At 32.7% G+C, this 23,565-nt stretch overlaps 1 protein-coding gene across 2 annotated transcripts in view; it reads right to left on the reverse strand.

Moving 5' to 3' along the window:
• Positions 1 to 5,243: 5,243 nt before the first annotated feature.
• The window catches only part of LOC127726819 (ectopic P granules protein 5 homolog), an 83,138-nt gene continuing 64,816 nt past the window's right edge, over positions 5,244 to 23,565 (reverse strand). For both annotated transcript variants that reach the window (XM_052234273.1, XM_052234274.1), the window contains 8 exons: positions 21,276 to 21,446; positions 20,599 to 20,948; positions 19,802 to 19,959; positions 17,393 to 17,592; positions 16,411 to 16,653; positions 15,739 to 15,958; positions 9,609 to 9,815; positions 5,244 to 9,273 (listed from right to left, as the gene is read on the reverse strand). In XM_052234273.1, coding sequence (XP_052090233.1) covers positions 8,967 to 9,273; positions 9,609 to 9,815; positions 15,739 to 15,958; positions 16,411 to 16,653; positions 17,393 to 17,592; positions 19,802 to 19,959; positions 20,599 to 20,948; positions 21,276 to 21,446 — 1,856 coding nt within the window. In that variant the 3' untranslated portion in view covers positions 5,244 to 8,966. The remainder of the gene's footprint in view (positions 9,274 to 9,608; positions 9,816 to 15,738; positions 15,959 to 16,410; positions 16,654 to 17,392; positions 17,593 to 19,801; positions 19,960 to 20,598; positions 20,949 to 21,275; positions 21,447 to 23,565) is intronic.

Consider the following 23,565-nt stretch of genomic DNA (forward strand, 5'->3'; position numbering starts at 1 on the left):
ATCAAGTATAGGTTCCTAAATCAAAATTGCAAAAGAGTAAAAAACATCATTTAAAGTCAACAACTCCTATAAGAGGTCATTTGACGATTTCTATCAATTTGACTTATTTGTAGATCTTATTGTTCTGGAAATTTTCACTGTTTAAAATTTGTCTCTATCTGTTATCGTTTTCAAGATAATAACTCAAACCTGGGAATTTTGCAAATAAATGTACATTTTAGGGGCAATAACTCCAAAATGGGTAGTCTGATTTTTCTTAAAATTCCACAGGAGATAGACTATAACATGTATATAAATTCTATTTTATGTAAGATTTTCTCAAATTTAGTGGCCATGTCTGTGGATGGATTAAATCCTCAACAATTTTTAAACTAGGTAAACATAAGGAACATTCAAGTGAAGTTTGGTAACATTTGGCGAAGTAGTTTAAGAGGAGATGATTGTATAAAAAGTTTATGACGATAACAAATGCTGGACGCCAATAGCTCATGCTTTTTTTAGGCCAGGAGAGCTAAAAAGGAAACAGATTAAATACAATTTTAGTCTTCTCAGAGACATTCCTTTTTTTACATGTAGGACATTGATAATATTCCTTTATGCACATATTGCAATATTTAAGCTGGGACCTAATATACTAATGTTAAATAAAGTCAAAGATCAAAGTAAGTAAATTCCATTATCTCCTCTTTAACCTGTAGGATAAGGATAACATTTCTTTATGGACATTCTATGTATACAGTTCTAAAACTTGGAATATTTTCTTCAATCTTCACCAAGCTCTTTTTCAGAGTTGTACTTACAAGAGACTAGTACCCATTGGCTTCTTCCCCTTCCCTATATCTTCCATGTGAATAAGTTTAATTCAAATCAAGCAAGGGTAATTCAAACTCAAATTAATACCATCTACAGACCATTTTTCCCAAAAAAATCTTTTTTTCAGTAATAGTGACTTTGATCTAATGAGCCCAAAGCAATTGGCTTCTTTCCCTTCCCTTTATTTTCATCTGTATAAGTTTCATTCTAATGAAGCAAGGAATACTCAAGTTATCATCTGGGAACCATTTGTTTAAAGCACACATACGGAAGGAAGGATGTACAAAGTGATTACTATATGCTCCGGAAATATTTTTGGAGAGCAAAATAATGAATGAAGGAAAATATGTTTTTGCATGTTTGTTTCAAAAAGAGATAGAAGATATCAAGGTGGGCAACAATAAATCACAAATAAAACAGAACATCATAGAAGATACCAAAGTGGGCAACAATAAATCATAAATAAAACAGAACATCATAGAAGATACCAAGGTGGGCAACAATAAATCACAAATAAAACAGAACATCATAGAAGATACCAAGGTGGGCTACAATAAATCACAAATAAAACAGAACATCATAGAAGATACCAAGGTGGGCAACAATAAATCACAAATAAAACAGAACATCATAGAAGATACCAAGGTGGGCAACAATAAATCACAAATAAAACAGAACATCATAGAAGATACCAAGGTGGGCAACAATAAATCACAAATAAAACAGAACATCATAGAAGAACAGAAGTAAGAGTTAACTGACAATTTCAGTTATGCTGACATATTTGCAGATCTTATCCTGCTGAGAATTTTTCCTTTCTGAAAGTTTCTATCTATTATAGTTTTCAAGATAATAGGTAAAAAATGCAAAAAAAAAATGTCAAGATGATCATTAAAAGGCATTAAGTCCAATAACAGGTTGACTAAAGATTTCAAACATATGGCTTATTAGTAGATCTTGTCTTGCTGATCATTTGTGATATATAAAGTTTCTATCTATCTATTAGTTTTCAAGATAATGGACAACAATGGGAAATAAAATGCTTCGCTGAGCGCAGCCTGATATGACCGCAGAGGTCGAACCCTGAACAGTTGGGGCAAATTTGGACACAATATTCAAGCTTGACACTATATGAATTTGGATAGTGATCAAATTTTTGACATAATATAGGTTTCTGACACAAAATAAATGTGGTCAAAGATCTTAAAAATTTGAAATGGGACATTTAATTTACCTAGAATGGTCTGATATCCAAAATCTAACAACATGGTTAGATTCAGCATATAAAAAAAACACCACTAATTTAATTTAAGTTGAAATCAAACAAAGTTTAATTTTGGACCCTTCAAACCTTAATATGAACTAATTTGAAAACGGCCCAAAATAAAATCTAAATGCACAATAAGATTCAGCAAATCATACAGCCGCAATAATTCAGATTTTGATGAAATAAAACAAAGTTTAATTTTGGACCCTTTTGACCTCAATGTAGACCAATTTAAAAATGGGGCCCAATATCCAAAAAAATTATACAAGGTTAGAACCCCAAAAAATTAAAGACTTAATTAATCCCATCGAAATTGGTTAAAACATTTGTATTTGTTTTCAATTGAAGATTTCTTTCTATTGCGCAATATTGTGCAATTGAAGATTTCTTGCTATTGCGCAATACTGTGCAATTGAAGATTTCTTGCTATTGCGCAATACTGTGCAGTTGAAGATTTCTTGCTATTGCGCAATACTGTGCTATCGTGCAATACTGTGCAATTGAAGATTTCTTGCTACTGCGCAATATTGTGATATTGCGCAATACTGTGATATTGCACAATACTGTGCTATTGCGTAATACTGTGCAATTGAAGATTTCTTGCTATTGCGCAATACTGTGCTATTGTGCAATACTGTGCAATTGAATATTTCTTGCTCTTGCCCAATACTGTGCTACTGTACAATACTGTGCTATTGCGCAATACTGTGTAATTGAAGATTTCTTGCTATTGCGCAATACTGTGCAATTGAAGATTTAAAAAATTTGTGTGATACTTTATAAATTTTGAAGAAAAAAAATGACCCCCCCCAAAAAAATTTAAAAAAAAAATCCCCCCAACTTTTTGACCCCCCCACCTTTTGGAGTAATTACCCCCAAACTCAATCCCAGCCTTTCCTTTATGGTATAGAACCTTGTAGTACAATTTTAGAGAGATCCATACACTTAAACACAAGTTATTGTCTGGAAACTAGAATAAACTGTTATCACAGAGATATGTCTCGCCTTTTTGTAATTTTGATAAAGCAAATGTTGAAATTAAAATAGCAATACTTTAACATGTAATTTATGCAAATATTCAAAGTCAATGAACCATGACTGAAGGTACATGGCTAAACAATCTCCATGGAATAAGATGTGCCAATGCTTATACAACTGCATACCAAATACCATTGACTTATTATAAGTCGTTCCCTTTAAATAAACCTAAACACAAACATTAACTTGTAAACTATGTAAAAGTTTCAAAGACAATAAACCATGATCAGGGGTGGGGCTATGTAATCTCCATGGAAACGATACTTGCAAATGCCAATACATTTGCATACCAAATATCATTGACTTAACATTAGCAGTTCATCTTAAACTGATCTAATCACAAACTAATACATGTAAGCTAAGTAAAAGTTCCAAAGTCAATAGACCATGACTGAGGGGGCAGGACCAAATATTCTCCATGGAATTGAGATGTGCTAATGCTTATTCAACTGAACACCAATTAACATTGGCCTACCACTAATGGTTCCCCTTGAACTGACCTAATCACAAACTAATACATGTTAACTTAGCAAAATTTTCAGTCTATAGACCATGACTAAGGGGGCGGAGCCAAATAGTCTCCATGGAAATGAGATATAACAATGCTTATACAACTGCATACCAAATATCATTGACCTACCACTAGTGGTTCCCCATAAATTGAGTTAATCACAAACTAATACATGTAAACTATGAAAAGTTTCAAAGTCAATAGACCTTGACTGAGGGGGCGGGGCCAAATAATCTCCATGGTAATGAGATGTGCCAATGCTAATACAACTGCATACCAAATATCATTGACCTACCACTAGTTGTTCACCATGAACTAGACCTAATCACAAACTAATACATTGTTGACGCTGCCGCCGCCGTCGCTGCCGGAAACAGCATACCTATGTCTCGCTTTTTGACTCCGTCAAGGCGAGACAAAAATGTTTGTTTTTGGCCCCTTTTTGCCCCTAATTCCCAAACGTTTGGGGCAATTAATCCCAAACTCAATCCCAGTCTTCCCTTTGTGATATGGAACCTTGTGGTACAATTTCAGAGAGATCCATACACTTACACACAAATTATTATCCGGAAACTACAAAAATGCTTGTTTTTGGCCCCTTTTTGGCCCCTTATTCTTAACTATTGGTACCATCACCCCCAAAATCAATTCCAACCTTCCTTTTGTGATATTGAACCTTCTGGTAAAAATTCATAGAGATCCATTCACTTAAACTAAAGTTATTGTCCGGAAACCAAATGTGTCTTCGGACGCCAACGCAGACGACGAAGACATCATAGCATTATACGACGACGACATCATAGCATTATACGACGCAAAACATTTTTCACGGTTGTATAAAAATGGGAAAAATTGTGATTAAAGGTCAATAACTCTAACAAGGAGTTGTCTGACGATTTTGGTCATGTTGAATTATTTGTAGATCTTGTCTTGCTGATCATTTTAGCTTATAGTTTCTATCTATTTTAATTTTGATAAAATTTGTCAAGGGCAATAACTCCTATAAGAAGTCATCTGACAGTTTTGACTTACATGGACAATAGTTAGAGCTCAATATTTTAAATATTTTTGCTCTTGTCAGAATTTCTGTATTTATAGCGGTTTACGGGGTCATGGGACACATTTTCAACCTAAATACCCCAATGATGATTGTGGCCAAGTTTGGTTAAATTTGGTCCATTTGTTTCAGAGGAGAAGATTTTTGTAAAAGTTAACAGACGATGATGTCGAGGACGACAGACACCAAGTGATGAAGAAAGCTCACTTGGCCTTTCGACCAGGTGAGCTAAAAATAACCCATTGACAAACAATAGTACACAGAACCCTACACAGAAAACTAAAGGTTAAGAAACATGAACCCACACCAATAAACAGGGAGTAATTTTTAGGTGCTCTGGAAGAGTCAGCAGTTTGACTGCTGTTTAAATAAATGTATTTATGTGTCACATCTGGTGATAAAGCATTATACAATAGCTGACTGGTAAAATTTTCTTGTCTACCTTTATGTCCTTATCAAATTTAAAACCATCAGTCATGTGAATTTTTCTAACCCTAAATCTTTACCACATGTTAAAATTCAAAAGAACACAACTTGTTTAAATGAGTAAATAAAAATATAAATAATTGCTTTATTGATAAACAAATAATTATTATCACATATGTTTACAACAACCAACAGCAAACTCTAAAATACAGTAAGCATAACAATATATAAATGCATCTTGTTTTATCCAATAGAATTTGTTATGCATTGTATTTTTACTTCATTCAGTGGGAACAGAATATACTGTGAGTGTCCAGGACAAAGTAGGAAAGGGTCTGAGTGAGGATGTATTTGCAAGTCAAAAACTGAATACAGGTAAATTTGAAGGTTATACTGTAGTATCTTAAGATTAATGACTTGGTTTTTCTAAGCACATCCAACTGCCTTCTACCAGTACTTTTAGGGTAAAATATCAACATGAAAGTTTAAACTGCATGCTTCTTCCTTTTCTTGTCCAATATAATTATTTTTCCCTATCATTTTAGGAATCAATTAGAAGCCTGAACCACTCACCTGGCATATTTGACCCTTTATTTGTTCAATAGAAGATAACTGCTGACAAATTTTAATTTCAAATTGCTTTGTTTTTATCAATTTTTTAATGTTTCAAATCATTAAGCCTTGTAGCTTAAGTAGAAACTTTCTTGCAGCTATGTTTGCTATCTCATCAGAACCAAACAATGATCATTTACAGAGGACTTTTAAAATATCATTCCTGCCAAGTGTTATCAAAATCAACCAAGAAATTTCAGAAAAGAAGATGAAAATGACATTTTACATAGGTTTCAATTGGAAATATGTGCCATCATTCAAAATTTAAGTGAGCATCAATCAGAATCAAGATCGCCTAGTTGCAATCTTTTTTTATCCAATCAAAACCAAATGACCATTCTTTGTAGCAGATCTTTAATACTTTATTCCTACAAAGTTTAGTTAAAACCCAATCTAATTAAAATTAAATCTCTGCACTCTCTCATTTCACAGCAACCAAGCATAAAAAATGAGAAAATGCAGAGGTTTCATTTCAATTAGATTGGTTAAAACCCAATAAATGTTTCTTAGAAGAAGCAAGTGACAAAAGTTTACAGATGATGGATGTCAAAGGATGGCAACAGCTGACAAAGCTATTTAACACCAAGTGATGCAGCATATTGGTACCTTTTATTACCAAGAATTATACAGTAAATTTACAAAGATATTGATAAAACCCTGGGATCTTATATTAAGTCCCACTTTAACCTGAAGGATACAAATCATACAAAATTAAACTGGAGTAACATTGTTAATTGGAATGAAAAATTAGAAGTAATCATTATTACCATAAAATGAGTTATATTTTTCACAAAAGAAATGAATATAAATCTATAAGATTTATGAACATATTATAATATTTTGTAATTAATGACACATGAAGAATTATTTGATTTTTAAATTTACAGCAAAAGCACCAGATTAATAATGATATATTATAATGTTATAGCATGTGGGAACTTAATACAATGAACGACATATACTGTTGCTCAGTGTATAACAGAAGGTATTACAATGTCTGATGGATATCTAATGTTGAAATATTGATATATCATCATGGTTTCCAAGAAATAAACTATAACACAAAATAGATCAAAGTCAAGTCAGTCTGAAATATAAGTCAAGGTGAGTGAAATGTTGTTGATCAATGTATTTTTTTAAGAGTATTATAGTGATGACTGATGAGGTATTTTCATTTATCAATGACTTCTGTTAAATGAACACTTAACATAGTCAAACCTGAAAGAATTACACATATATATATATATATATATATATATATATATATATATATATATATATATATATATATATAAACATACAGACAGACAAAAACATTTAACTTTTAATCTATATACCACAATCCCCTCCCCCCCACCCCCCACCCCCCACCCCCGCAAAAAAAATTAAAATAAATTAATTCCTTTATTGCACTTTTAGTTGTTAACAAATACCTGAAATGGTACAACTATCCCATATAGGTATATCCCTTTGTATAAGTGATCAGCTAACAACTTTTCATTCACTTTATCAAATCTAGTCGAATTCAGTATTATAGCAAAACAGGTCATTGACGTCCTGAGTATCATAAGAAAATACCCTGTGTACTTTAACTTGATCAAACAGTACCCAGGTTTATTCATTTTTGTGTGATAGTACCCAGGGTAACTTGGGAGGAAGAAAAGTATCCAGGTCATTGAGAATTTTGGCATATTTACAAGTTTTTATTGATTCCATTGAGGTAATGCTTAGCCTTTAAATCATTTTCGTTTACTTTTGTTATGACTAACATGATACAAGTGGAGGTTCAGCATCACGAACTTTACCAAAAAATTGGAAAACAGCAACCTGGGTACGCTTTTATGATCGGGGTTAACCTGGGTACCTTTAACAGCTTTTGTTTTAACATGGGTACTTTCTCTAAAATACCATGTTCTTATATTACAACAGTGAATCATTCAGCAGTATTATAAAATTATTTGGAGGGAATTTAAACCCAATTACCAACACTGTACATGCATTTTTCTGGATTGTTTCAAGAAACTGCTTCTGATTTTTTTTCATTAAAACTACTTCATAAACCCTTTTACACACCAAAGGAAGCAAAATGATAAATCAGTAGTATGTATTAAAGGACATTGGAGAGGGAACATAGGGGAAAAAATAAATCACAAGATACCATAAAAAAAACATACAATCAACACCAAACACTTTTTTCAATGGCTTTTTAAACTGAAAATATTTCTATTACTAACAGTTTTGATATGGGTGGATAAAAGAAAGTAATTTCTAGACCGAACAAACTTCCTTAAAAATCATGTATACTGAAACAAAATTTACAGTCATAACATCAAATCATCAACACAGAATGAATGTCTTCCAGAGAAACAAAGAAAACTTGTAAAAAAACAACTTATGTTACAGGAATAATAAAGCTTTACAAAGATCTAGACTTTACGATTGAACAAACATAAGAACACAATAAAAATACACATCTGTGCCAGGAGCAAATGATACAATCTTCGACTAATCAGTGAGAGCAGACAATTGTATGAAGATTAAATGCATGTTATTGCTTGAATAATCGTGTAATTATTGCATAAGGATTTGTGAAAGCAAAGATATTGTGACACATATGAAGATTTTCCTGGTACTTTGATATTTAAAATCACATATCTCTTGAATGGCTTATCTGAAAATCATTGAAATTGAAATGGATTTTATTTTTGTAAGTTGTTACACTGTAACAAAAGTTCACAAGAGCAAATCATCAGATATGGGGGAAAATTGTCTTGTTTTTGATGATTTAAGTCTCATAACTCTTCAACAACTAATTTGAAAACCATCAAAATCAAAAATAGCTCGTCTTAATGAAGCCTTTTATTGTGTAAAAAATCATAAATATTCATGAAAGCATACCTCAAGTTGAATTATTCTGAAATATATAAAAAAATTGCCATGTTTTTGATGATTAAAGTCTCATAACTGTAGAGCAATTAATATGAAAATGTTAAAATCAAAAAAGGAAGGTAGTCTTCAGGTAACCTAACATTGTGTAAAAAATTTAGTAAGATTTTGTTACAACATACTTGAGTTATCGTGAAACATGTCTGGATGGACAGACAGACAGCAGTATACCATAAAACATATATCTTAAGGTGTAAGTGTCTAAAAAACTGACAAATACTGTAATAAAATAAAACAAACAACAACCAATTAACAATTCTACATATTAATCAACAGTACAGTTACATATATATATATTATGAATGAATATTATGCAACACTGATAAGAATTTTTTATCACTATAGAATATAGTGCTTAGTCTGCTGAGGAGATCCACTGTATCAGCTAAGTACTTGTCTGAGCCTGTAACAAAGTCACATGACATTTGAATATCTGATTTAAACTGATGATACTGTCTGTTGCTCTTTAATGAATGAAGGAATGTTAGCTGTTGTTTTGAGGAAGAAGTCAATACAACAGGTTCACCGGGACATCGTAGAAGTGATTCACCAAATATCTGTGCAGACAACATGGCTGCTAAGGCTCGACACACTATCCTGAACCTTAAAAATAAGAACAAATGTAAGTAAATAAACTTGAAATACAACCCCAGATGATTCAAAAGCTGCAATTGTAAATGACTAAACTGGTTGACTATTATCTGTCAGGTAAATTTACCATCAAGTCATTAATTTAAAACAAAATAGTTTCTCTCAAAAAGTTTTATAGGTAAACTTATTCACGTGCTTTTGATGGCCCATTTAATTTGGTTGACAGTTTTGACTTTTCAACTCTTTACACTACACTCCCATACAATCATTTCAAACAAAGGTTTTCCTATTTAATTAGATGGTCGTTATAAAAATCTGACTGCCCAAGTACAGACATTTGTACTTACTGTTGTGACATGGGGGACTTTTTACCAAGTCCTATTGCTCCAAGTAATCCAGTAGACAACCTATCTTCCCCATACTGATGTAGGTAAGATATAAGGGTATTTAACATCTTTATTAACACTTTGTGTGAGGCACCAAAATTTACTTCCTTCAGTACTATTTCCACCAATATTGACCACCATAATAACAGCTTACATTCATTGTCAGAGCTACAATGCGTAACAATAAAGATCTCAATAGTAACAGCTATAAAACTACATTTGTTATTTTCTGTTTTAAATTCAAACTATTTATTTATTGACATATTTTAAAATTGATAAATCTTAAAAAAATAAATGCAAAAAGTTATCTTTCCTTAATATTGACCATAATTTTATAGCTATTGCTTCACAGTCTTAAACTCAGAAGATAAAACAAGAGGCTCTCAAGAGCCTGAATCGTTCACCTGTATTTCAGAGGAGAAGATTTTTAAATGTTAGCAAACTTGATGAACAAATTGTGTAAAATTGTCTTTAAAGGGCAATACCTCCTTAAGGGGTCAATTGACAATTTTGGTCATATTAACTTTTTTGTAGATCTTACTTTGCTGAACATTATTGCTGCTTACAGCTTATATATATCTATAATAATATTCAAAATAATAACAAATAAAATGCTCCGCTGGGGCGCAGCTTGATACGACCGCAGAGGTCGAACCCTGAACAGTTGGGGCAAGTATGGACACAACATTCAAGCTTGATACAGCACTGAATTTGGATTGTAATTAAATATTTGACACAGCATAGGTTTCTGACACAGAATGAAAGTGGTCTAAGAACTTAAAAAATTTCAATTTACCTATTCATACATGTGATGGACTGTGAAACTCAGATCAGGAGATTGGGAAATTTTGGTCAGGAGATTAGGACTCAGATCAGGAGGTTTTTAATCGACATTAATTTTGTTGTAAATGTAACCGTGTGCTGTAAAAATGGTCTTTTAAAGTGTGTTTTCTTCAACTTTCCAACCAATTTATTATGTTTATAGTACCCTTGTACTTATAAAGTTTCTCCATCTTTATATTCTACATGTTCAATCTAACATTGTTTTTTTCCAGTATGTTCTTTAAATTTTTTACTTCATATTCTATAAAACAATCATTGCAACCAGAACATTTGTTTAGCTGTCTGCAAATAGTTTTTATTTTTTTTTTTTTTCTCTTGCAAATAGTTTTTATTTGCAAACTCAGAAATTCATTCTATCTGTAAAGTTAGGGTCATAGTTATTATATAAATTTCAATTTAAGCCTTAAAAGGAAGTATAGAATCCTCAAATAATTTTCAAATTATTATTTTTTTATTTGTTCTAAGACATTTAAAATCATTTAATAACCATCCTTTTATGATTATTTGTTCAATTTATATTTTATTTATATTCTTTTAAAAATTTTCATTATTAAAAGGAAAGTAACTTAAAACAGGATAAATCAAGGGAAGTAACCCAATAAATACACAGTTTTTGTTACACAACGGCAGTTAGCCTGAGGTAAAAATCGTTGCTTACCAGTATGTTTGACACCCAAGCTGACAAGTGAAGCCATATAATTATGCATGTTAATTGATTTACAGGTAAAATATAACTTCAGGTAATGTCAGTTACACCAGATGCCTGAGATGTTATGTTGGGCAGAAATTTTTCATTCATGAAAAATTTCATACACGGGATTTTTTCAACGGGAGGGGGGGGAGGAGACCCCTGAAAACGGGATTATTGTACTCCCGTCGGGAGGTTCACATGTATGCCTATTCAAACCATATCATTATTATTTGCTTTTATATATAAATCAGAAATAACCAATTTAAAATGGAAAATGTTAAAGAAAAAAAAGGAAAACCCCCCCCCCCCCCCCCCAATTTTTTGAACCCCCTTATGATTCATCGCCCCCAAACTCAATCCCAGCTTTCCCTTTGTGGTATGGTACCTTGCAGTACAATTTCAGAGAGATTCATACACTTGAACACAAGTTATTGTCTGGAAACTAGAAAAATGCTTGTTTTTTGGCCCCTTTTTGGCCCCAAATTCCTAAACGTTTAGGGCAATTACCCCCAAACTCAATTCCAGCTTTCCCTTTGTGATATGGAACCTTGCAGTACAATTTCATAAAGATCCATACACTTACACACAAGTTATTGTCCTGAAACTAGAAAAATGCATGTTTTTTTTGCCCTTTTATGGCCCCTAATTACTAAAATTTTGAGGGAAAACCCCCAAAATCAATCCCAGCCTTCCCTTTGTGATATGGAACCTTGTAGTACAATTTCATAAAGATCCATACACTTACAAACAAGTTATTGTCATGAAACTAGAAAAATGCTTGTTTTTTGCCCCTTTTTGGCCCCTAATTCCTAAAATTTGGAGACAATTACCCCCAAAATCAATCCCAGCATTCCCTTTGTGATATGGAACCTTGTGGTACAATGTCAGAGAGATCCATACACTTACACACAAGTTATGTCTGGAAGTTACAAAAATGCTTATTTTTGGCCCCTTTTGGCCCCTAATTCCTTAACTGTTAGTACCATAACCCCCAAAATCAATCCCCACCTTCCTTTTCTGGTATTGAACCTTATGGTAAAATTTCAATGAGATCCATTCACTTAAACTAAAGTTAGAGTGCGAAAAACTAATGTGTATTCGGACGACGACGACGACGACAACGTCATACCAATATACGACCACAAAAATTTTTTTGCGGTCGTATAAAAACTGCAAAATTTTGTTAAAACTACCAATTCGGTGGCAGCAACCCAACAATGGGTTGTTCGATTCGTCTGATAATTTCAAGGTCGATAGATCTTGACCAATTAAACAATTTTACCCCATGTCACATTTGTTCTAAAAGATTTAGTTTTTGAGATATAAGCCAAAAACTGCATTTGACCCTTATGTTCTATTTTTAGCCATGGCGGCCATCTTTGTCGATGGATACAAACTTCGGATACAATTTATAAACAAGATACCCTAAAGAACATTAAGTTAAAGTTTGAAGGTAATTGGCCCAGTAGTTTCAGAGGAGAAGATTTTTAAATGTTAGCAAACTTGATGAACAAATTGTGTAAAATTGTCTTTAAAGGGCAATAACTCCTTAAGGGGTCAATTGACAATTATAGTCATATTAACTTTTTTGTAGATCTTACTTTGCTGAACATTATTGCTGCTTACAGTTTATATATATCTATAATAATATTCAAAATAATAACAAAAAACTGCAAAATTTTGTTAAAACTACCAATTGAGTGGCAGCAACCCATCAATGGGTTGTTCGATTCGTCTGAAAATTTCAAGGTCGATAGATCTTGACCAATTAAAGAATTTCACCCCATGTCAGATTTGCTCTAAAAGCTTTAGTTTTTGAGATATAAGCCAAAAACTGCATTTGACCCCTTTGTTCTATTTTTAGCCATGGCGGCCATGTTTGTCGATGAATCAAAACTTCGGATACAATTTATAAACAAGATACCCTAAGGAACATTTAGTTAAAGTTTGAAGGTATTTGGCTCAGTAGTTTCAGAGGAGAAGATTTTTGAAATAGTTTACGACGACAGACGATGACGACGACAGACGACGGACGCCAAGTGATGGAATAAGCTCACATGGGGCCCTTTGGGCCCCGGTGAGCTAAAAATTAATAAAGAACAAGCCATAATTTTTCATTGATAGCTTTGCCCAGTGGTCTCATGGGAGAGTTCCAGGATAGTGGTTGTTTTAATGTGGAGGTTGACAAGTCATATCATGTGACAGTTTTCTTAAACTGGTCTGCCATTCCATCTAAATCTCCACTCCGAAAGGAACGGGTTGGAGCCATTGTCACCTTGGCATTAATTGTACAGTCTTTCAAATCCAACGATTCGCTACGAAATTGACCAATTATATTGACAGGAACTTTTGACCACTTGACCTCAAATGTTAATACTGCGATGCCACAAAATAAATAAGTATCTGTTAATTAACTCCATACGGCAAGCTATTCATATCTTTACGTGGTATAAATTTTGTGCATTCATTGTATTTTAAGACATGATACGGGTGTGTTCAAACATGGACGTACTACTAGTATCAGAGACATATAATAAAATTATTATACAGTACACACAGAGAGGATGTAATCTCATACTCCCAACACTGATTCTGGTGTAACACAGTGTCACACTGTGAAACACAGATTTCTCTCCCAAAAAACACCAAGTAATTACTCCCATCTGGGAGGGTTTTATGACCTGTTGATTGCAGGTAAGAGTAATAAAAATCAACAAAGCACGACTGCATGGTCTGACAGTGACATAATTACAGGTCAACTATTCTCTCACTTCTTCCTATTTCAATCATTTCCTATTTAGTTTTATTTCTGAAAGCTATAAAAAAAAGGTTAACGAAATGATTTTAACATTTTTTATACAAATATGTATTTTTAGATTGGAAAATTATTTACATTCTTTCATAATCTCATAATCAAGAATGGCAACTTGATATTTACAATAAGTTGTATTTATAGTCAGTTTAAACATATAGATATTAGTATATACATGGTTTAAAAAATAATAGTAATGATACAAAAAAAAATAATGAATAAAATAAAATAATGTAGATAAATTACATATATATATTATATTTATATAATCTTCCTTTATTTCTTATCATTTAAATTTAGAAAAAACGATTGAATAAATTCAATTAAAATATATGTCTTTATTTTCTATTAATAATACTCCACTTACAGGTGATGTTTTGTTTGTTTTTGTATGTTTCTTAGGTATGAAAAACCAACACTGTCAGAACAAATGCTGAATATAATTTCAATAAATAAAGTTGTACAGGATTCTTTAATAAAATCAGATTATAATATGTCTCTGATTAAATTTAACAAATCTCACACTTTTCATCATTTTTGTGACTGTCATTTAATGACAGGAAACACAAGAAATGTTTATTGTAGTCATCAACTACTGGCACACTTCAAAGGTAATCATAGCAATAAAAATCATGTTGTTGGGAGAAACCACACCAAGGTAATAAACAATTAAGGAGTTTTAGGGAGGATTTACTCCAAGTTTCTCCCAATTTCCTCCCAAGATTTGGAGAGAGTTGCTGGAGTTTCTTGGTGTGACACCAAGTTTTTACACAGTGTAGGGAGTATGAGATTACATCCTCTCTATGTGTACTGTATGTCTATGCTGGGACAAATTATATATATTTAGTATACTATTGTCTGGTCTATGAACAAGATTCAAAATATGACATTATATTTCATTTTAGGTAGATGTAAAAAAAAATAAAAACTTATCTGACTTAAAATTCTGAGTGTTAGAATGATAAATGCAAAATTTTATTTTTTTATGTTGATCAATCAAATATTCACAGATTTTTTTTTTTAAAGATCTTTTGAACATTCAATTTCATTTATATAGCAGAAACAGATTACGATTGGATTTAAAAGATCCACAATTAACCACGGTAATGTGATAAAATTTGCTTCAATTATTGAAAACCAATGCATGGTGGCAGCGCAGATAAATGCCTCAAAAGCGTGTTATCAAATTCTTGACAAACTGAGAACTCAGTAGGGATAGGAATGTGCTAATTTCTCGTTTAAATTCCTGTTAATATAATACATAGTAAACACATCACATGATGAACTAATCTCTTTGAAATTATTAAATCACACGGTCAGCATTCTGACCACGAGATTTAGGCCATACCTGTTGTTAGTGTAGCAATAAGTGAACACAACAGGGGTCCAGTTTACAGTTTTCTATGCATTTGCCTAATTTTTCAAGCCAATTAATGGAATTATTTAAATAGATTTCCACTTAAAAAATTCAAACCACACTTTTCTATTTTGACCCCCTCATCCTGTTGAAAACCTACACCTAGGTGACATCCCCCATAAGATCATGTTTCATGGAAACAACGTGCATAGATTTCTGATGTTTACACATGAATTTTGTGTGAAAAATGAAATCAGGAAAACAAAGCATCTCAGAACTAAATTAATTGTTGAGATCTGTTCTATTTCAATGACTTTCACAGCAGTAGGTCTGACCTAATAGCTCTAATGACTGACAGCAAGTAAGGGCCCCACTCGAGGGTTAATACCTAGGTTTAGCTTTGCCTGTCCAATCTAGAAGTCTTCCCAGTAAAACATTCATCTGTTCTAAAGATTGACACAGTGGTAGGTTCTGTACAATGTAACCATACAACAAAAGATATGACCCTTCTTCCAAAGCTACTGTCAGGTAATCATCAATGTCAAGGTCAGGTACTTGGATTGCTGCCAAAACATGGTCCCATCCACCTCCTGTTTGTTTGTCATGACCTTTAAAAAAGTTGTATAAAATGCAATTAAAACTTTCTCATTTCAGGATCAATAAAATTTCCTAATTCTAAGTAAGATTAGATCTAATGAGCGGAAATCCTTTGTTTTCTTTTGTCCACAAGAAAGACAAAATTATGTTTATTCTATTCTTTTTCAGATTATTCTACTACAAATACTTGTAAACAGTAAGCAAGCAAACAATACTTTTATTTCAAAATTCTCAATTGACTTAAAAATGATGAGAAGCTGACCATATGCTGAAAATACAAGTTTTTCATAATTCATCTACAGGAAATATAAAAATTCAAGATTTTCTAAAAAAAAAAAGACAAATACTCAAATCCCTAAAATCCCTAAAATAGACGTATTGAGTAGTCAACTAGCATTAAATTTCAAATTTAAACACACTTTTAAATTCATAATTACAACTACAAGCATACAAAATTATTTACCTCCTACAAAATAAGCTTGGATACATTCCTCAATTATCTGCACCATATGTCTATGTGATGCCAGACATCGTGAGGCACTCCTCACACATGGTAACAGTAATATACTGCTAGGTGATGACTCTAACCACTGTATTATAGTTGTCACAACAACAGATTGGTTACTAGGGTTACAGTTGTTAAGTAATGACAACACTTCCTTCATGAGATCTAAGCTTTCCTCCTGTTGTATTCTTGAATCAACAACTGCCAAAATTAATTGTAAACAGTTAAAATTTTAATTCTATTTTTCTTCAATTTTTTTTCACAACATTCCTTTCTTATAGATTTATACAACTCAGACAAAAAAAAAGTTTAACTAGATGTGTCAGAATAACAAGAAAGCCCCACCTCTGACAGGAATCTATAATTCTGTGAAGAAGTATATCATCAAGAACAAAACACATTTATTCACCGTTATACACTAATGAACCAAAAAGTAGCTCAATATCTACAGGCTAAACACAACTGTGTGGACAAGTACTACTATTTATTGTTGAAGACCATCTCAATGCTAAATCTTTTCATTTTTAGTGTCATTGGGTTGCTTGCCTTACAGACTATCTCATTGACCATACTCCAATTTCAAATTACTGATATGACCACAACTATCTCTGTATTGCTAAACAATAAAGTGTAAGATGATAAGAACTTACCACTAGCCACAACTGTCTCCGTAGCTAAACAATAAAGTGTATGATGACAAGAACTTACCACTAGCCACAACTGTCTCTGTAGCTTAACAATAAAGTGTATGATTACAAGAACTTACCACTAGCCACAACTGTCTCTGTAGCTAAACAATAAAGTGTATGATGACAAGAACTTACCACTAGCCACAACTGTCTCTGTAGCTTAACAATAAAGTGTATGGTTACAAGAACTTACCACTAGCAACAACTGTCTCTGTAGCTAAACAAAAAAGTGTATGATGATAAGAACTTACCACTTGCCACAACTGTTTCTATGTCAGTCATCAAGTTCAAGATTACAGTTGTGATAGATTCCATACTAATTTCATTATCGTATGTACACTGGCAGATTAATTGGACATAGCTGTGGACATAGCATTGTCTTTTTATAGCCATATCTGAAGTCCAACTACTAGATGACTGGACATTAAAATCAGAGGCAGCTTTCAATAGCCTGAAAATATACAAATAATAAACAGCTGCGCCATGAGCGCATGATACACCCGTCGTCTTGTGTGTGAATTGTTATGCAATAATCATAAATAGTTTCTGACATACGGCCTGACATGCTAAAACACCTTTTTTTTTTACAAAAAACTCAATATCTCTAAAATAAAATTTTGAATCAAAACCAAAAAGTATACAGATCTTTAGATTAATATAACTAAAAAGTGTGTAAAATTTTAAGCAATAATCATAAATCGTTTTTGAGATACGGCGCAACATGTGAAAACCCCCCTTTTAAAAAAAAAAAATAAATATCTCAAAAATAAAATTTTGAATCAAAACCAAAAAGTATACAGATCTTTAGATTAATATAACTAAGAAGTGTGTAAAATTTTAAGCAATAATCATAAATCGTTTTTGAGATACGGCGCTACATGTGAAAAACCCCTCCCCCTTTTTTTACAAAATACTCAAGAAAATTTTGAATCATCACCAAAAAGTATACAGATCTTAAGATTAATATAACTAAGAAGTGTGTAAAGTTTTAAGCAATAATCATAAACTGTTTTTGAGATACAGCGCGACATGTGAAAAACATGTGAAAAACCTCTCCCCCTTTTTTAACAAAATACTCAATATCTCTAAAATAAGTTTAGTTACTAAGTCCCGTAACTCAAAAAGTTTTAAACTTATTTTCACCAAAAAGTATACAGATCGTTTGACCATCATAAGAAACAACTATTTTAAGTTTCATGAAATTTGGATAAGTCGTTCTCAAGTTACTGTGTGACATGTTTACGCCAGACAGACAGACGGACAGACGACATTTGTATACCATAATACGTCCCGTCAAAATTTTGACGGGCGTATAAAAATGAGTACTAGACTATTATATTATGGCTCTAACTGACAGATAATATGAGGTGGCCTTGAGATCACATATATCCCCTGTCTTCCATAACATCATAATGCTAAAGATAAGCAAGCATAATAAATTCACACATTTCATGTCAACTCTAGCAAAATTGAACTCAATGTATTTTTATAGTCCATGATATTCAGTGTCTGGGTTATATAATAGTGCACACTACAGAAAGTAATTAATATACTGGTAAATGAAATATGATGTAATGCTTTTCTTAATGTTTTTTAATTATTTCTTTTTATATTCTTTTTTAAAAGATCATTCTTTTTCTAACATTTATATCATCTGAATGATATTTGCCATTTATCAGTTCATCATCCTAACTCTCTTTATCTAAATTAAAATAGATGAATTTATCATCCACCTGAGATCCATGTTTAATACAACAAATCTGAACCATTCAATGCACACTGCCACAGCATATTTGAAAAAGTAGTATACTTTTGAAAAAAGAGATATGGTTTTTCATGTTTACTTAGAATCATGAATGCTTATTTTGTTTATTTGTTTCATTTCTATTACACCAGTCCAAAAAGAGGTATGGCTCAAACTGTCGTGGGTGCTAAGCCAGTGCAGAACATAATTTCTGGAACTATACAAATTGATTGATTGATTTTTTGTGTTTGAATACCACTTTCAGCTCTATTGGCTATTTTATGGAGGCCATTTTTATTGGTAGAGAAAGCCGGAGTGCCAATAGAGAGAACCACCGACCTTTTGCAATCATAGTCTCATTTAAGATTGGAGTCAAACACACTTGCCATGTGTGGGCTCAAACTAACAACATCAGTGCTGACAGGCTAGTGGTACAGTAGAAGAACTATTCAGACCATTTGCATTACCTCCTTCATTTTTGACAATATGGCATTAATTTTTTGAAGAAGAAAGTTCTAACCTTGTTCCCAAAAATTCAGTAAATAACTTACTGTCGGTGTTGTAGTTCTTCAGTAACTTTTTATTACCTTATTCCCAAGTTTATGATAGGTGACCATTCTGCAGTGAGCTTTTTCAGAAAACCTTTTCTTACATAAGTGCCACTGTGATTGCTCATGACCTTTTGCTATGAGGTACTTTTTCATGTTCTTACCATAGTCCCAATGTGAAGGTATATGACCTTTCTACTATATGGTTTTTGGTGTAATCCGTCTTTCTTGCCTTTGTCCCAAGGTGACGATAGAAAACCTTTCTACAATGAATTATCAAGGAGGAACCTTTTTTCAAATCTGAGTCTCAAGGTGACAGTAGAAGACCTTTCTACTCTGAATTATTCAGGAGGAACCTTTTATCTTACCTTAGTCCCAAGGTGACTGTAGATGACCTTTCTGCTATGAGGTATTTAGGATCACACATTTGCAGGTACCAGTTGAAGGCATGACGATAATTATCAGATGTTAACTTTATCCAGTTGTAATTAATAGATGATACAATCTTCTGCTCCAAAGCAGGGATCTTAAAAAAAGAAAATATATAGTTTATGCTTGTATAAATAACTTCAGTAGCTACATATGAAGACGAATCTATGTTAATTTGACATATATCACATCTACACTAATCAATCTATCAGAAAATGCAGGTCTTATTGACAAACTTTGTGAATGAACCTTTGATACTATCAATGATGTCACAATCTATAAAATATTTTCCCCACCCTGACCTGTAGTAAATAAGATCTTTACTTAAACACAAACTTAGATAATCATTCATGTATAAAATGTAGGCATTATGTTTGCAAAGAATTCTACTCGTATCGGTGCTAGGGCCGTCTTAAGCTTGCAGTGATGTGAGAGTTTTTTTTTATTTCGTGTTGAAGGCCTCACTGTGAGCAATAAAAATGTTGTTTCTTTGCTTTTTTGTGTATCTTGCTGTGCATTTACTGATTTTGTGTCATAGAAGGATACACCATATCCTTTCTTTTCTATTATGGTGACCAATATTGCATCACCCTTTGTTACTACTTCTATGTGTCTTCTGACATTCCACTACAATTTGAACAAGTTATGTCTCAGATCAACAAATAGGATTTTATTTCATAATGATTTGTCAGTATCCTTAATACATGAAGTGGTGACGCAGGTTATCTAGTATTACCTCAATATGTTTCTGTTCACCAAAACACTGTATAAGCAGGATAAGTATGGAAGACAAAGCTAAACTTTCATCTTGGAAGACTTGTTGGTATACTTGTAATATCTCTGCCCAGTCTAATTCACATACTATATGTGCCAATAAGTCAAATCCTTCATTACATTTCAACTCTTTGAACTGAATCATTGACTGTAAGACATATTTGTCTGGTTTTAAGTGTTTCCAAGGTAACTGACTCAGGACAGATGAATATACATTAATGATATGTGGTGGTGAAAGTTTATGGCACAAAACTCCAGCATAATACATCCAGACCTTTCCTAAGGTGTTTGGTTGATATGGAGGGATCAAATCTACAAACAAAAGAGCACTTCTAATTAGCCTTATCAATGGATCAATGATTTTAACTAAACTGAACCACTGATATTGAATTTCATAGTTCATGGACGAATAATTGGCTCATCGGATTCTGAATTTGAGGATTTGAATACTACAAATTTATAGAAAAAGTTTTTGAAGGGAATTTAAATTAATTGATTGGTTAACCTGTGAAAAATCAGTGACCAATCAATACAAAGTACTAGAAAAGACAACTAATATGGTTGACACTGTGCAATTATTTCTAAAGAAATAACATTTGATTTTATTTCTAGATTTTTTATCTATAATCCTTTTCTTACCTGCAAAACAGGTAAAAACATGTTCAAACACTGTCAAAGCAGATTCCACCATTTTTGTTCCGGACTCTGCATCGGACTGTATCCATGGTAACAGCTGTGTCTTTTCATTCTGTATTGTCTGTATCCATGGAGCATAGGTCTGTACAATAGTCTGCCATACCATGTCTAGAGCTAGAATAAAACAATATGTGCCCCCTATATATTACAGTATATAATATTATTTGAATTTTAAGTATATAAATTTAAAAAAAAAAACATCTGATTATTTTTTTACAATAAACTGTTGACACAGAGATATGTCTCGCCTTTTGTAATTTTGGTAGTATAATGCAAATGTTGAATCCAAATGGCAATATTTAAACATGTAAACTATGCAAAACATTCAAAGTCAATGAACCATGACTAATGTGCAGGACAAATAACCTCCATGGAAATGAGAAAAGCCAATGCTCATAAAACTGCATACCAAATACCAATGACTTTATACTAATCAAAACACAAACTTTAACTTGTAAACAATTTAAAATTTTCTAAGTCAATGAACCATGATCAGGGGATGGGGCCATATAATCTCCATGGAGAAGAGACTTGCAAATGCTAATACAAATGCATACAGAATATAATTGACTTAACATTAGTGGTATCTTCAACTGATCTAATCACAAACTTTAACATCTGACCTATGCAAAACATTCAAAGTCAATAGACCATAACTGAGGGGCAGCGCCAAATAATCTCCATGGAAATGAGATGTAGCAATGCTAATGTATCTACATACCAAATACCATTGACCTACCACTAGTGATCCCCCTTAAACTGACCTAATCACAAACTAATACATTGCTGTAGCCAACACCGACGTTGGAAACAGCATACATAATACATGTAAACTAAGCAAAAGTTTCAAAGTCAATAGACCATGACTGAGGAGTTGGGGCTAAATAATCTCCATGGAAATGAGAAGTGCCATTGCTTACACTTCTGCATACCAAATATCATTGACCTACCACTAGTGGTTCCCTATAAACTGACCTAATCACAAACTAATATATAATAAAATGCTTCGCTGAGCGCAGCTGGATACGACCGCAGAGGTCCAACCCTGAACAGTTGGGGCAAAAATGGACACAATATTCGCGCTTGATACAGGTCTGAATTTGGATTGTAATTAAATATTTGACACATACTAGGTTTCTGACACAGAATAAGTGTAGTCAAAGAACTTAAAATTGATTATATGATTTGAATTTATATTAAATTTTTTGCTTTTGTGCAATACACTATGCTGTTGAATATTAACCCCCCCCCCCCCCAAAAAAAAATTATTTCTGAAATCTGAAATGAGAAAAATTGTAGCCCCCCCCCCCCCCCCCCCCCGCACAAATTCTTATTTACCCCCCCCCCCAAATTTTTTTCAACTCCCCCTTTCCCTTATTCCAAAAATGATCTCAATTCAAATTTCTAATGGAGTTTGCAACCATAACTACTTATTTAAATACATCATAAAATATTAAAATATAAAATGACATACAGTCATCGTTAATATTAATATTAATTAATAGTAACTTCTAAAAATAAATTTACAGCTAATCATCATTTCTTAATACATAATTTACAAGCAGTGTAAGGGAGGTAATCAAACATATATACAACAGTATTCTTGAAATGGATTGCATTACCTCCCTTACACTGCTTTTAAATTGTCTAAATTGTCCTTTAACCATAAAAACCCTTGTTTTTCCCCCTTTTTTGCCCCTAATTTCTAAATGGTTTGAGCCATAACCCCCCATAACCATCCCTTTGTTGTATGGAAACTTGTGGTATAATTTCAGAGAGATTCATACACTTAAACACAAGTTATTGTCTGGAAACTGCTAAAATGCTTATTTGGGCCCTTTTTTTGGCCCCTAATTCCTAAACTTTTGGGACAATAACCCCCAAAATCAATCCCAACCTTCCTTTTGTGGTTATAAACCTCTTGTTAAAATTTTTTTGATTTCTATTAACTTATACTAAAGTTATTATCCGGAAACCATCTGTCTTCGGACGATGCTGACGACAACGACGACGACTACGTGATACCAATATACGACCTAAAAATTTTTAATTTTTGCGGTCGTATAACAAAAAATTTTTAATTTTTGCAGTCGTATAAAAAGTAAGTAAAAGTTTCAAGTCAATAGACCATGACTGAGGGAGCGGGGCCAAATAATCTCAATGGAAATGAGATGTGCCAATGCTAATACAACTGCATACCAAATATCATTGACCTACCACTAGTGGTTCCCCA

Source organism: Mytilus californianus, unplaced genomic scaffold (genome assembly GCF_021869535.1).
Source record: "Mytilus californianus isolate M0D057914Y unplaced genomic scaffold, xbMytCali1.0.p SCAF_1, whole genome shotgun sequence".
Classification (NCBI taxonomy): domain Eukaryota; kingdom Metazoa; phylum Mollusca; class Bivalvia; order Mytilida; family Mytilidae; genus Mytilus; species Mytilus californianus.